The following is a 15,565-nucleotide window of genomic DNA, read 5'->3' on the forward strand; positions in this document are numbered from 1 at the left end:
CAATATCGCATTGAACACAATAGTATGTGACTTATAACAGACACATATGTCAAAAGGTGGCATGACTTGAGCATCCAAAGTAACTAACTATACAGAGATGATCATGTAATCATTTATGTAACAAGTAGTTAACTCGCCCCCACTCGACCCAACCGAGATTAGCAATCAGCTGGACCCCTCCTGTCACTGTCAAACTACTCCAGATATTCTACCAACTTCTTCTACTCCCTTCTTACCTAGTCACTTCAATCCCTTCATAAACCCATCGTTTACTCTTCTTCCAAACCACCTACTTATAAACACCACTCCTCCACCAACTACCAACAATGGAAGACACTCCCCTCCCCCCCGCAAGCACCGACGTACGTCCCCACCCCCACGCAAACCCCAACCTCACCCTCCCTCATTCAATCAATCTCAACTAACCTCTGAAAATTTGTTGAAAATAAACAGCCCCGCGAGCTCGCGGCCGTCGAATCCAGCGCCGCCGTAATCTTCCCAAGCTTCACCTCCAGCACCGCCTGGACCCTGGGTCTGGCTCTTCGCGAGCGCATCCTCCGCCTTCCGCCCACGCAACGCAAACCCGCCTTAATCTCCATCACACTGACGGGAGGCTCGGAACCCCACATCATCTTCCAATGCGCGACCGAGCCCGGCACAGTAGCAGACAACGAGGTGTGGGTGCGACGGAAGCGGAACACGGTGTTGCGGTGGGGGATGTCGAGTTGGTTGATGAGGCAGAAGATGTTGAGTGCGACGGGGCTGGGACCGAGTGAAGTGGAAGCGGCGTTTGTGAGCAAGTTTGCGTTGACGAGTACGGGCGGTGGAGGTGCGGCGGATGAGTTTGCGATTCATGGGGGTGGGTTTCCGGTGAGAGTGAAGGGGGTGGATGGGGTGATCGGGGTGGTGGTGGTGAGTGGGTTGAAGCAGGAGGATGATCATCAGGTGGTCGTGGAGGTGATTAAGGAGGTTATTGCGAAGATGTGAAGATTTCACTCAGTATAGGATTAGATTTTTGTTTATATTGTGTGGTTGTTGGATGTGTACTTATTGTATAGTCTACATGAGCCAGTGATGAGAAAAATGTGGTAATAAAGGTATCATGCAATTGCTGCCTCTAATTCAAGGTCAAGGTCAGGTCAGGTATCATACTCGGTTGGACGACTGGTCAGCAAAAACCGGGCCAAAACAATTGTCTCAACAAAAAAACACAACACACACAATCAAAAAGCTAAACTCCATAAAGATCCCTCTAATGGTATGGTAATTTTACAATTCATCATGCCCGCTGGGCTCGTCATCCTCGTCCGCCGGCGCAGAGCCATACAGCTTGCTGGTGATCGGGTACGCCACGTTCGAGAGCTGCTCCTTCTGCTCCTCAAAGTCCTCGGTGGTGGCAGTGGCCGCGTTGTCCTCGAGCCACTCAGTCACCTCCTTGACGGCGTCCAGGATGGTCTGCTTGTCGTCCTCGTCGATCTGGCCACCCAGTCCGTTCTCGTCGTTGACCTGGTTCTTCAGGCTGAACGCGTAGTTCTCCAGAGTGTTGCGGGCCTCGATCTTGGCCTTGATGGCCTTGTCCTCCTCGGCGAACTCCTCAGCCTCGGCAACCATGCGGTCAATCTCCTCCTGGGAGAGACGACCCTTGTCGTTGGTGATGGTGATGGACTCGGCCTTGCCGGTGCCCTTGTCGCTGGCGTGAACCTTCAGGATACCGTTGGCGTCCAGGTCGAAGGAGACCTCAATCTGGGGAACACCACGGGGAGCCGGGGGGATGCCGGTAAGCTCGAACTTGCCGAGCAGGTTGTTGTCCTTGGTCAGAGAACGCTCACCCTCGTCTGTAACAGTTAGCATGCATTCCACGTTGCTCGATCAAGGCACTAGAAGACAACTTACAAACTTGGATGAGGACGGTGGGCTGGTTATCAGCGGCGGTAGAGAAGATCTGGGACTTGCGGGTGGGGATGACAGTGTTGCGGGGGATGAGCTTGGTCATGACACCACCAGTGGTCTCAATACCCAGGGTGAGGGGGTTGACATCCATCAGAACAACGTCGCCGGTACCTTCCTCACCGGAGAGGACACCACCCTGGACGGCAGCACCGAAAGCAACAGCCTCATCAGGGTTGATACCCTTGCTGGCCTTCTTGCCACCGAAGAACTCCTCCAGGAGAGCCTGGACCTTGGGAATACGGGTGGAACCACCGACGAGGACGATGTCGTCAACCTCGGACTTCTTGACCTTGGCGTCCTTGAGAACCTGCTCGACAGGCTTCAGGGTCTTCTTGAACAGATCCATGTTCAGCTCCTCGAACTTGGCACGGGTCAGGGTCTCGGAGAAGTCCTCGCCGTTGTGGAAGGCCTCAATCTCGATACGAGTGGACATCTGGGAAGACAGAGTACGCTTGGCCTTCTCAACCTCGCGCTTCAGCTTACCCATGGCCTTAAGGTCCTTGGTAACATCGACGTTGTTCTTCTTGTTGTAGAGCTTGACGAAGTGGTCCATGACACGCTGGTCAAAGTCCTCACCACCCAGGTGGGTGTCACCAGCGGTAGCCAAGACCTCGAAGACACCGTTGTCGATGGACAGGAGGGAGACATCGAAAGTACCACCACCAAGATCGTAGACGATGACCTGGCGCTCATCACCAGTCTTGTCCAATCCGTAGGCGATAGCGGCGGCGGTGGGCTCGTTGACGACACGGAGAACGTTCAGGCCGGCAATGGTACCAGCGTCCTTGGTGGCCTGTCTCTGGGCGTCGTTGAAGTAGGCGGGAACGGTGACGACGGCGTGGGTAACCTTCTTTCCAAGGTAGCCCTCGGCGATTTCCTTCATCTTGCCAAGAACCATGGCGGAGACCTCCTCGGGGGTCAGAGTCTTGGGGCTCTGGTTCACGTCGACCTTGACGTGAGGCTTGCCGTCCTTGTTGACGACCTTGTAGGGGAAGTGCTTGGCGTCCTTCTGGACATCCTTGTCATCGAACTTGCGACCGATCAGGCGCCTAGGAAGCATTAGCAACAGAATTCCGTTAAACAACCGAGAGAAGCAGCAAACTCACTTGATGTCAAAGATGGTCCGTCTGGGGTTGGCGGCGTATTGGTTCTTAGCGGCGTCACCGACCAGGCGTTCCTCATCGGTGAAAGCGACATAGGAAGGGGTGATACGGTTTCCTTGGTCGTTCACGAGGATTTCGACCTTTCCATTCTGCATAACACCGACACAACTGCAATCCAGTTAGTTTCTGACTCTCTCCGTGTTTGTTTCGTCGCCGCGCGTAGAATCAACATACGAGTAGGTGGTTCCCAAATCGATACCAATGACTGTTCACAACAGATATCGTTAGCAAAGTTTCCTCCCATCTCCTGGGAAAGACCCGGCTTACCAGTTCCGTAGCTCTCCTGAGGCGACGTCTCATCCTGAGCGTGTGCAGTGCCGAAGAAGGCGAGGGGGGCAATGAAAACGAGCAACAAGTAGAAGATGGTGGTCCAAGCCGTGAAGGGCTTGGCCGCACCCTGGTGCGAGACGCGCGCCATGATGTGTCGATGCAGGTAATGTCCCTTCACCACAGGACACGTAGTATGCAGCAGCGAACGAAAGTGGATATTCTGTCAAAGAATCCTCCTACTCCTCGTACACAGTTTTTTCCCGAGCACGAAGAAAGGAAAAAACTAGAATCAAGGCAGACAATCCAACCCAAATAAGAACGGGAAGGAAAGGAAAGAAAGAGTGAAGGAGGAAGAGGGGAGGAGGGAGAAGATAGTTGGGTGAAAGAAGGCGACGACGGAGAGAAGAAAGAGTGTCCAGAGAAGCTCCGGCCAGCTTCTTGTATGGCTTGCCAGCGGCAAAGGAAGCGCAGCGGCCATGCTGGCCTTTTCGCGGGTATCTGACTTTAAGGTTACTCCTCGCCCTGTCATTGGTCCGCGACGCGTCCAGGGCAGGGCTGACTCAGCGCGCACGGCCACCGCCCGGTGGTTCTGCCGGCGGAAAAATGGAAGGCGTTCGTCCATTTCGGGAAAGGCGGTCCACCGAACTTGCTAGAATCGTCGCGTGATTCGCTCGCTTCGGTTAGAACGTTCTTCACCTCCCAGGGGAACTTTGCCTCTTTCGGCACTTGAACAGCTGGCCGTTCCGTTCCTTCGGCGTCCTTTCCGGGAGATTGACTCCCTTCGATGGATCACTTCATTGTTGCGTCCGGGGGTTTACGGTGATGGATGATGGGAAAAGGGGCCACCCTGTCAAGAACTCGTCAATCACCACATGGCCAGATCCCACTGTTGCCCATCATTGAGTCAAGTCATTACTCCTTTTTGAGTCACTAAGATCAGCCCCAGGGTCTTTTGCTGCGGAAGTGGATACATCCTCCCCACTCAGGAGGCGCATCCCAGCTGGGCCTGATTCCTGAATAATTGGGCCGGCCAAGGCATGATGTTTCTGCCAGCCTGGCCAGATGGTTTGATCTTTGTTTCAGTTGAGACGGCTGATAGGGGTCTTTCTCTTTCAGTCACCAAGGCGATATGCTAAGTAGTCTACTAGTAACCACACATACTCTTGAATAGGACTAATAGTAGTACTAGTCACATTAGTCAGAGCATCATGTCACAATATGGGTAGTTTGAGTTTATCCATCATGTTAGTCGTAGTGATACTACTAGTGGTAGTAGGCGATTGTGATCGACTTGGTGAACAGGATAGTATATATAGAACTAACTCATAGGACAAGTATGAACTGAGCTTCAAGCCAGGATATTATCTCCCCAATACTAGTATGACATGCTGAAGTAGAGCGGAAGAAAATATATATATGTATGCAAATACGACATGTATATAGTAAAGGGACCCACATCAAAGATATATATTTTCCTCATGATGCAGTCAGGCCATCATCTACTCTAACAATCCAGCGGCCACCGTTTCACCTCCAGCTCGTAGTACAATGCGTGTAGGCGCCTCAAGAGGTACAGCCTGGTCCATCTCTACCACGATCCGTGCCACAGTGCCGGGAGCAACAATCTTGGGCTTTTTCTTGAGACTCGCGCCAGTCACCTTGTCCAAGGTGGCGACCAGCTGGCTGATCCGGCCGGGTACATGCAGGCGGCCCCGATGGATGTCCACCATACTGGGCAACAGATGGTCAAAGGCCAGCACTTTGCACGTAAACGATGTAACATTGGCAATGGGTGCTGAGGCACGGCAAATGACATCGCCAGATCGGAGATGGATGGGATCAATATTGACCAAGTTGAGCGTGACGTTCTGACCCGCCACCGCCCAGTCACTGGGCTCCCCATCCACCTCCAAGCTGCGTATTGTGGCCTTTTCGCCACTAGGCATTGTGAGGATTTGATCACCAACCTGAAGACTACCAGCATCGATGCGACCGGAAATAGAAAGAGGATTCTGTACGCTGCCCCGGAAGACATCCCCAATGGTCATTCTCAGTGGCTTCTCAATGGCATGAGAGTACGGCTCCGTGGCCTCAAGCTCCTCGATCAACGTCCGACCCTTGTACCATGAGACATTTGGGTCCTCGCTGCGCTTGGTAACGTTATCGCCGCTAATACCCGAGCAGGGCACGAATGCGATATTCTTTGCTTGGAACCCAGCAGTTGTCAGGAAAGAAGAAACCTGCTGTTCGATCTCTTCAAAGCGACCTTGGTCCCATTGGACAGAGTCCATCTTGTTCACAGCAATAATGATTCTCTGAACACCCATACTCCGCACGAGGAGAGCATGCTCCTTTGTTTGACCCTTGAGTCCTGACTCGAAATTCCCTATGCTAGAGTCGATGACGAGGACGGCAAAATCGGCCTGACTGGCTCCCGCAATCATATTGGGGACAAAGTCACGATGACCCGGGGCATCCACGATGGTAAACACCGTACTCTCCGTCTCAAACTTGTTTGTTGCAATATCAATAGTAACTCCCCGAGCTCTCTCCTCGGAGCCTTGATCTAACACCCAGGCAAGGGCGAAGGATCCTTTCCCAATTTTTTCAGCTTCTTTGCGGTATTTCTCTAGCGTGCGCTGATCGACAGCTTTGAGGTCGGCTAGCAGGCGTCCCATCAACGTACTCTTTCCTGCGTCGACATGACCTATCTGCTTGTCAGTAGCGTCCATCCGCAGAGAGATGGGTGATAACGAACCGATAACAGCGAAATTCATGGCTTTCTTCCGTTGCGTTTTCTGGTACTCAGACAGCACATCTAGGTTCTTGCTCTTCACGTTCACCTTCTCCTCTACACTCAGGTTGTTCAAGCCTTCCGCCAAACCAGCCTGGGATTTCTTGTCACCTGCTGACTTAGAAGCAGGTTGTTTCGATTTGAAGCCTGCATGTCCATTAGGGAGGATCTATATCTTGCGCCGAATAGCCAAACCTTTCGCAGAGCTCTGAGCATTCAAGACAACATCGTCGGGGCTTGGGCCTGCAAAATCAAAGGGTTCAGCTAATTCTTGACCATATATCTTGATCAGATCCAATGTGCTGGCATAGAGGTGGCTGGGCTCGGCCATCTTTGGGCGTGTCGCTTCCCCAACGATCGTGCTGGCAAATGTAGACGGTGGTGCACGGATGTTGAGACTGGCCTCTTCTTCCTGCTTCTTGTCGACCGACGCGGGTGGTTCCAGATCTGCCTGCCCAGTGACCTCCGGACTGCTTTGTTTTCTTGGCTCTGGGGAGGGCATTTTCTGGGGCGAAGGGCTTCCCAGTCGCGATCCTTTACCGAGTGACCGAAGCGATTGCAGACCCTCTGACGATTTCTGCGGTTTGCCATTGCTAGCGAGTCTCTCACGGAGAGAAAGGGCGGGGCTCTTTCGCTCAGTGGAAGATGGCCGGGAACTTTCGGCTTCAGATGGAGGCGTAGGGGTTGGAGCAGCAGACTTCTCTCCCTCTTTCTTCTTGCGCGCAGCAGCCAAGGCAGCCAATTTGGACACCTTCCCGGAGCTTTCAGGAGCTCCACCAAGCAGACCTAATCGGGGATATAGAGGCTCAACGAGTATGTCCGCCTTACGGTGTGCAGGTATGTTAAGCCACGGCGCATCGCGAAAGAAGTCGGCTGCTGAGAAGTGTGCAGTTGAAGAGGCCGGAGGAGACAAGGGAACAGGATATATAGGCACTAGGAAGTCTGTTAGAACATACTTCAACTTCCGTAACGGCGTCAGTTTAAAGCGATCAATCACGAGGGGTAAGGGTGATACTCACAATTTACGAGACCCTGACCGAATGTACGTATAGGGCGACTTGCAGGGGACCCAAGCCCAACCACCATAGTGTAGACGAGAGGATGCGCTTACCTGTGCTTGCTTTTGCCTTGGCAGCCGGAGCCGGAACCGGCGCCTGTTGCTGTTTCTTCTTGACCTCCTTCGTCTTTTTACCTGTACCCGATGGTTCTAATTAGCACCCGGAGAAGCAGCATGCCATTGCCGCTGGAACACAGCTCAAGTTTCCTCTTCCGATTGAGAAGTGATAACTCACCTCTCAAATAATTCACAGATTTCTCAACATCATTGTAATAGTGCCATAGCGCCTCTTGCACCTCATCGCGAGTCGCAGTGACAGGAGGGTCCCCCGCACGGAGCTGGTTCAACACCTCGGCAGTGCACTGCTGGAGGAACTCTTCCTCCTCGGGATCCGGGGAGTCATAGTCATCGTCAAATTCATCTTCGTCGTAGCTTACAGCCTTAACGCGATGGCGCGACATGGTGACTTGTGTTGTTGACGGAAGCGGGGCAGGTTACTAGGGAGGGGTTTTCCGGGAGACGGTAGGTCTGACAAAGATTGGAGTATTGCTCGGAGTAACAAATGCGAGGAAGAAAGATGTAAAACAAGAAGCACGCTGCGTGCTTTGGTGAATGCCCGAGGGTGAAATGGGCCAAAAGTGTAGAGGGGTGAAGTTGGCAAAACAGAGAGCCGAGTCGGAGGTTGTCGTTGTGGAGGAGCTGATCGAATCCCACCACGTCATTCCCCGCTCGGTGGCCTCAGGCCGGTCATTACGAATAATCCTCCAGATGCGTTCTACGGAGCACCTGTGCCTTATTTTCAGACTACAACCTACCCCCTGGTTTTTCCAATGACTTAATAAATAACTTGTGGTTTTCTATCTATCAAACGGCATGCGACATTGTTCCCCAAATTTACTTGAAGTATAGCCAACTATGACAGGACATCCAAATGTCGCTTCTATCTCAGGCCTTTCTGAACTTGTCGATATAGCAAAACGATAATATCGTAAGCAAACGTCGTAAACGATCTATAACTCCGACCGACGCGGAGATGTTCACTTTAGGGGACTTCCACTGAAAAAGTCGCCCGCTCCGGGGCCAGCAAAGCTGCCGTTGCTGGGCGTCAGAGCGATGGAGCGTCGGAACGCTTGTCTGGGGGTGGCTGGGGCACTAGCAGCAGCGCCAGCGACATCGGACGTGCTGGGAGTGTTGCGACCACTGTTATTCTGCATCGTAACGGCAGTTCCGGGGCGGGAGAGAACGGTTGGGACACCGTTTCTGGGAGGAGGTCGGAATCCAAGTTTAGATCCTTCGCGGAAGATCTCTTCCAATATTTGAGATACAATGCCCGCATCTTCATATTCTTTGAACTTCTTCCATAGGCGTAGGGCCATGCGCGCGTCTTCGATGGAGTCGTGGCCTTGGTTGTCGTCTGCCGGTTCTTCTTGAATATATTCTTTGAAAACCGCCCAGGCCAAGTATCGAAGGCTTAGACGGCGATTCTTTCCGGGATGGAAGAATAAGTATTGAGTATCCACGGTCTGGCTTTTGGGGACTTGAATGTTGACTTTGCGGAAATCAGAGGCCAAGCCATGTCCGACAAACACGCAGCCTAAGTTGAGGAGCAGCCAGAGCTTCTTGTATGCTACCTTCAGCGGGACAAGGTTGTGCTGACTGACCCGGGGGTCCAGATCCCCGGGTTTAATGCCTGAGTACTGAGTGACGTAGTCGACAATAGTCTCTTTGATGGTGATATAGTCGTCGATGAAGGGCACACCTTCTCGGATCCCAGAGCCTCGGAGAACAGATACCCTAGCAAGTCCGCTCTTGCTTGGGCGTACAATTTCCTGAGAGCCATCCGCTTTCACGTCGATCTCTGCTTTCTCAAGATCGACGAACTCGGTATCAAGCGCCACAGGCGTGCCAGGGGATGGCTTCTCCTCTTCGGAGAGCGTGACGCGGGATTCTACCGGACGGCCACCACTGAGAAAAGGAAGATTAGCGTGACGCACGTGCTGCTAGACGGGGTTCAACTTACTTTAGTGACCAGTCACGGAAGAGAAGAGTGGTGTCGAGCGCGTCTTTCCAAGTATCATCCATAGCATGTCGACCGTCCTGCACCTGGTAGGCTAGCACGCACGGTATTTTCCATGGTTGATTAAAGCGGAGGGCTTCTTCTTTGTCGACTTCTGTAACAAGGAAGTCGTTGAAAAGATGCCACTTGTTCTTGGCTTCCGGTTCACGAGATGAGATGGATACGTTGATGAAAGAGACTAGATGTGCCTTTTGGTGCTCTGGAATATCGATCTCACAAACCAAACCCACCAGTTCATATACCACGAGGCCGGGTGTCTTGGCTTGGACTTGCTGTTTAAGGTCTTCCCCTTCATAGCATAGGATCTGACCACCCTTGATGACAATTCCAACTTCTTCCGGCAACCACCCAGGAATTGCCCAGAGCCGCCGACAGATGGGGTTGGTGAGGGCGGCATTAAGCATCAGGACCTGAGGCATGCGGTGAACCGACTTTCGGATAGCAACTTGCTGGTATCGGCGACAGTAGTTGCACCATCCTCTATTTTGTGCTTCTCGCTCAATGCTGGCCCGCAAAATATTCGAGAACCGGAAGGCAGGATTCCTGCGCGCTTGCTTGATATCGATTGCAGGATAGTTCAACTCGTTGACAAGGGAGTTGCCCGGTCTCACAATCTCGTTCTGGCAGAATATACACCGAATGGACTCAGACGCGACTGTCGCTAGTCTGTGGTCTAGGTCATCCGAGCTGGGCGAAATCATACGGAAGTCGTGCGAAATTTGACCTAAAAAGAATCTGTTGACAGCTTGAATCGCCGCCGAAAGTGACTTATTTGTCAGATTTTCTTCGAAGAGACCCAGATTTGATGCTTCGCGGTAACTGCTAAAGGTTTTGAGTAGGTTCGTTGCCTGGCAGTTCTGCCCCTTGGCTTTTTCGAGCATATCAAACAGGTAACCCATCTCGCAGAGCAGACATGTCTCGAAAATACAGGAACTTGCGGCATGATGGAGGGCCACGTTGCGAATATATGGGATGAACTTGAAAAGTTGGAGGAGAGCATTAGTAAAGGAATTTGCAATATGTGTTTCCAATCCGGAGAACGTCGTCTGATTGTAGAACCTATTCATGGCGTAAGTCGCTGTATATAATTCGACGCATACGAGGGCACTCACCTGAAGTCGAAGTCATCGACACCGAACCTGCTGTACTTGATTTCAACATTGCTGTATTTCAGGAGAGGATCATCATCCGTCTCTCCATTGATCTTGGCACCCGCCAGAGCCTCGGCAGCATCACTGATGGCCCCGTCTGATTTTGCCTTACTCTGCTCTCTTGCTTTCTCACTCAAGAACTTGGGAGCAATAAGAGCAGGCTCAGCAGAAGTCAAAGCGCGAGTGTTCTCGACCTGATAACGCCTTGTCTTCTTTGGATTCGGCGCATGATGACCGAGCTCTGCCGGACGGAGATAAGGGATTAGGGCCTGATCTACTTGAGGAGGGGGACTGCCGACTTCGAAAAGCAGATGGCTCGGCCACGCAGAGAAAAGACGCTCGTGATAATATGGCATGCCAACCATACTCAGAGGCGTTTCTGGAGACCAATCCAGGGTAGGGGGACGAGGGGCTACATCCCCGAATTCTGCCTCTTTGCTCATCTCATTAAAATGAACCTTTGCTGGCGATCCCCACAGATGAATTGCACATTCCGCGTCATTAATAGCCAATGCTTCTCCAGATGGTGACAGGTCGATACCGAGCATGAAGGAAACGTTCGCCTGGCGAAGATTGATCGCATTCGGGTTCATCAGGTCCACCACTTGAAGCTGGCCTGTCTGAGATGCAACAAAACTTGTTGTATGCAGCTTCGGATGCATTCGTACATACGCAGCTCCGGCGTGGAAGGGTATCGGGGGTAACGGGGAGAGCGTCTTCAGGTCGTACACGTTGGCCAAAGGATCGACGATCGGGGAACCTAGATGCCTGACAGAGAAGCCGCAGGTAACCAAAAGATCATTCCGAGCATCCATATCATTGACTGCAGTCCCGTGTGCTTTCCACGACTTCACCACACTGAAGTCGTTCAGGCTCAGCGCATTGACTGAACCCGTATCTGTCGCTCCGCAAAGGTATCGGCTCTTTTTCATGATTGTGTAGTTATATTCGGTATGCAGCTTGTCGATTATAATTCCCTTATCAATATCGATCGTAAACATCGATTTCTGACATCCTGCCACTATGATCCGGTTGGTCTGGGCCGTGAAGCTCATGCAGCGAAGATCGGTCATTTCCTCGTGGGAGATGTGCCATTGTGTTAAGCCGCGTCGTGTTATCATGTGCACGCTTTTCGGAGAGAGAGAAATGACGCCTCTGTCATGGAATATAATCTGCCGTACCGGCTCCGTTGCAGGATGTGCTCGGACGGAGGTATATCGCTGTAGTTCAGGGCCGAAGAAGGATGTGATTCGTCCCTAACGGAGCACACGAACACTGGTCAGCACAGCCTTCAGTAATAGCTAGCTGTAAATAACGGAAAACCAACATATTCATTCCCCACCCACAATAATTCCATCACATCGTCGAAAGCTATTGCGGTCGCGATGGTCGGCAGGGCATGCACGCTCGGAGCAGGCACCGGAATGCGCGACAGTTCATCCCAATCGGCCTCCATGGCCTTGACATCGCCCCCGGCAAGGGTCTGGAGCTCTAGATAGGGATGGTATTCAGATTATCGCGGAGTCAAGAAGTTTCAGGCAAAGCGTTGGGTTTGTCCATTGGGGGTCAGGGCGAAAGCGGGCATCGTTCGGCGAAAGCGCGAGTGCGGGGAGAAGGTCTGGCTGGAAAAGGCGTGATGTTCGTACTCCGGAACAGCAAGCACAGGCACGAGTTTCAGAAGCCCTGCACCCGCAAAGAAAAGTCCCAGACTCTCGTTTCTGGGAGCAACAGCACACGAGACAAATGGTCTCTGGAGAAGGGGTACCTTCCAGCCATAGCTTCCGGCAATGGGTGATGAGGTACCGACGCATAACTTTCACGTGACTTCAGCCCGAGCGGGACAAACATTCAAATGGCATCACCGCTTACTATCATCATTACAAGCAATTACTAGCTACTAGCTACTGTTTAGTTGTGTGTTTGGCTGTACTATTGACTCTGCTATCTCTATACAGCTCTCTATTACTTATAAGCTGAGTTCTATTGGTATCTAGGGATTTAACGTTAGTTATGACTATGCTCTTGCTGCAGATAACGAAGCATCTGTACAGCTCGCATTTCACATAGCTGACTTGAGTGGGCCAAAGGAAATATCAAATTAACCAATTCGAGTTGAGTCCAATGAGCTGGGAAAAATGACTGCGCAAGAAGAAACTCCATTAAAGTCAGCTAACCAGGTCACTGAAATCTAGCATCATGAAACTGGCGCACTTCCAGGCGTTACCGAGTCTCTCTCACTGAACAGCTCGAAAGCAGAGTTTTGCGGTGACACTTGTGCGAGAAAGCATTGCTAACTTGTTCTGTAAGCGTTTGTACACTGTGCTTTGTAGTTAATATGGGTCCTCGAAGAAAGGAAGCTTCAAAAGGATAAGGACAGTGTATAAAGGACACAGACGGCAGAGAATCTGGTGTAGTGCCTGGCTACAGTGAATGTTCCATTAGGATACATACGAAGATAACCTGACGACACGATACGAAGGGTGAAGTACATAAATGTCAGACCCGCATCGAAGAGCGAACTATGACTAGAAAGGGGTCTTCTTATCTCCGGGAGAAGCCTTTTAGTTATGAGAGAGGTGAGAAGGCAGCAAGGCTGGTGCGATTAAAGAGGAATCGGCGAACCCTCGTCTCTCCTCATCTGCTAGTATGGGGCTGGGACCACGATATGGTCTAGCGGCCACAGTAATCAATTGTCGAGTGACACCAGCACTGTCTCGTGCATGAAGTCCGAGGTCCAACTGGGCACCATAGGAGATAAGTGATTTGGGAAGAGACCAGTCTAATCATGAAATGGCCTTTTAATTTATGGTATAGCCCGGGCTCTTGGGCCCCACTGCTAGACTGTCTAGATCCGCGCTACAGCCCCCTACTGACCTTCTTGGATGCCTTGAGTTGAAGTACATTCGCTACAAAGCCAATTCAATAGTGCATCTTCTTGTGTAGGGAACCATGACGGGTGTCTGGAATGCTTTTGCTATGAATTAGACGGTTTATGCTCGTTGTTTGGCCGAGCAAAGGCAGGCCTCATAGGGGCCAAGCTTCAAAAAGGAAAAGCTTGGCCAACAGATCGCCGCCGGCACTAAAATGCAAAGTTCGACCATTTCTGTGCTATGAAGCTACCCGGACTAGATTTTATAGAAAGCCACTATAGGCACACTAATTCGTTCCTGACTGTGCCCTTCGGTGGTCCGGCGGCGGTTATCGGAGAATATGGCGCCGCAGGAACCGCTCAACCATCTCCTCATCTTCAGGGATGATATAATGTCTTTACAATCACCTGGCCACGAAAGTTATAATTTAAATCCAATACTGTGGAAGCCAAATGCGCGGACCTGGGACTATAGAAGCTGTCCTGTGCAGCCTGGCCTTCGTGGCCAGAGTTGCGGCCAAGGACGACCCGGACTATAACCCATCCATCAACTTTCGACCCAACAATGTGACCGTGAACAACCTCTACTACTGGGTTGGATCGTAAGCTATCAGGCAGCACTTAAGTGATTACATCGATACTAACTGAGCAGGTACTATAACGGTACAACAGATGTGGAATTGTCCCCCTATACCGGGCTGGCTTCCACTTATAGTTCCCTATGCCCCAATCTCGCCAACATCACGGTTACCAAACAGTATGAGACCGTGCTGGCTCTTACAGAGCCCAGCACTTACAATGCTGGCTATGACCCAGTGAATGCTTTCTTCACCTTGCGGCCTCACAACTTCAATTTCTCCACATTACCTTATCCAGAGTACTCGGACGAGACATTACAACTTTACTCCGCGCTAGAGTTCGCTTTATTCTCATCCAAGTAAGTGTTCTCGCAACGCAGAACTCGGAGGAATCTCGGCCAACAACTATTAGGCCCACATACATGGTGGATGGCAAGGTGGATAACAACTTCAACTGGACACTCAACGCAACCCAAGGCCCACCATACAGTTTATCCAGTACCCTCACCGAGTACGACGGGCAGGGAGGCTTTGCCTCCAACTGGACCAGTTGCAACGGGAGTGACATTGCCGAGTGGACCTTCTACCCCGTACCCTGGGATATTAATGGAACTGGATATTACCTGCCTGATGCGGTTCTTGATCTTCAATTCGATGACAAAACTGCCAATCTCTCCTTAGATGGCTATTTCATCGGCTATGAGGCAGTCAAGGAAGGTACAGAGACTCTTAGCACTGGGGTGCTCGCAGTAGGCAAGATGCGACTCAACTTCGTGGGTGTCCTGGATGCCTATCATTCAGATATCCTGGCCAACAACACCGCTACGCCGACTTGGCTGCGCACTGTGGGATTTCAGAATAACACCTTGAATGTTGGGTATACCAGCACAGCAAGCAGTATATCTAAGAGAAGAGCAGTTCTTGCTGTTTCCATTACTCTTGCAGTAATGGCTGGGTTGGTCTAGGCGAGTTTGACCACTCTGGCAAGTTCGTCGCTGCTAGAAAGGCGCAAGAGCATGCACAGCAACTGATGGATATTCTCTCTAAGGGCTCTGTGTAATTTGCTGTCACCAATGTTAGAGATAAGGGTTATCTAGTAGTATAATTAGAGTGCGGATGATAATGGTATCCTGTGTACGGTAGGCTAGAGTATGCACCGGTGAAGATATAAATAAATCCCTTCCAATCGACTGGTCTAACGACATAAGACCATTGGACCAAGCCACGGCCATACAGAAAACGCCCCCTTGAGTAGGAGTGTGAAATCTGTCCTTTTCACGCTTCTTACTTTATCTCTGCTTCCAGCGATTCCCAGCTACTATGGCCAGTCACTCGAATTATGATACATACCATGACATACCCTACCGTACAGGCAATACATGAGGTACAATACAGCATGCATTCGCCGCAACTCGGTTCATTCTGATTGGTAGATTATTTTCTTGAGAGATACCGGCGCGGTGATAGACCCACTTCAATCACCGCCCCAGACGAACAGTATCCCAGTATCCATCATTTCTTTACTCCTTATTGTCGTTCGGCTAAAGGCTTTTACAACTGAATTTCAGTCAATGGATGGAATTGGCTGATACCTCCATAAGCAGACTTTACATACTATGTAGCGTACACTGAATTAAAGGTCGCCGAAAGGAAGAA

The 15,565-nt window shown here is 51.2% G+C and overlaps 5 protein-coding genes across 5 annotated transcripts; 2 read left to right on the forward strand and 3 right to left on the reverse strand.

Annotated features, from left to right (window-relative positions):
• Positions 1–300: 300 nt before the first annotated feature.
• Positions 301–987, forward strand: ASPBRDRAFT_71118 (DUF967 domain protein; the record flags this gene model as incomplete). The annotated part of the gene is made up of 2 exons (XM_067629107.1): positions 301–362; positions 454–987. Exons 1-2 carry the CDS (start codon positions 327–329, stop codon positions 985–987), a joined length of 570 nt encoding a protein of 189 aa, XP_067485055.1. The 5' UTR covers positions 301–326.
• A 282-nt stretch (positions 988–1,269) lies between these two features.
• bipA (Hsp70 family ATPase KAR2) lies at positions 1,270–3,531 on the reverse strand (the record flags this gene model as incomplete). Its single annotated transcript, XM_067622177.1, has 5 exons — positions 1,270–1,835; positions 1,894–2,999; positions 3,057–3,221; positions 3,288–3,318; positions 3,381–3,531. The coding sequence occupies 5 exons, from the start codon at positions 3,529–3,531 to the stop codon at positions 1,270–1,272; spliced, it is 2,019 nt and encodes a 672-aa protein (XP_067485056.1).
• A 1,083-nt stretch (positions 3,532–4,614) lies between these two features.
• Positions 4,615–7,907, reverse strand: ASPBRDRAFT_141924 (putative translation elongation factor EF-1 subunit). The gene is made up of 5 exons (XM_067619190.1): positions 7,470–7,907; positions 7,289–7,369; positions 6,373–7,110; positions 6,142–6,324; positions 4,615–6,090 (listed from the first exon to the last, which is right to left on the reverse strand). The coding sequence occupies exons 1-5, from the start codon at positions 7,693–7,695 to the stop codon at positions 4,883–4,885; spliced, it is 2,436 nt and encodes an 811-aa protein (XP_067485057.1). The 5' UTR covers positions 7,696–7,907; the 3' UTR covers positions 4,615–4,882.
• A 148-nt stretch (positions 7,908–8,055) lies between these two features.
• Positions 8,056–12,221, reverse strand: pan2n2 (poly(A)-specific ribonuclease). Its single transcript, XM_067619602.1, has 4 exons — positions 11,790–12,221; positions 10,424–11,718; positions 9,255–10,370; positions 8,056–9,199 (listed from the first exon to the last, which is right to left on the reverse strand). The coding sequence occupies exons 1-4, from the start codon at positions 11,916–11,918 to the stop codon at positions 8,272–8,274; spliced, it is 3,468 nt and encodes a 1,155-aa protein (XP_067485058.1). The 5' UTR covers positions 11,919–12,221; the 3' UTR covers positions 8,056–8,271.
• A 1,507-nt stretch (positions 12,222–13,728) lies between these two features.
• On the forward strand, positions 13,729–14,894 carry ASPBRDRAFT_71123 (uncharacterized protein). Its single transcript, XM_067629108.1, has 3 exons — positions 13,729–13,933; positions 13,984–14,268; positions 14,322–14,894. Exons 1-3 carry the CDS (start codon positions 13,785–13,787, stop codon positions 14,872–14,874), a joined length of 987 nt encoding a protein of 328 aa, XP_067485059.1. The 5' UTR covers positions 13,729–13,784; the 3' UTR covers positions 14,875–14,894.
• Positions 14,895–15,565: the final 671 nt, after the last annotated feature.

This window comes from Aspergillus brasiliensis, assembly GCF_001889945.1.
Source record: "Aspergillus brasiliensis CBS 101740 unplaced genomic scaffold ASPBRscaffold_1, whole genome shotgun sequence".
Taxonomy (NCBI): domain Eukaryota; kingdom Fungi; phylum Ascomycota; class Eurotiomycetes; order Eurotiales; family Aspergillaceae; genus Aspergillus; species Aspergillus brasiliensis.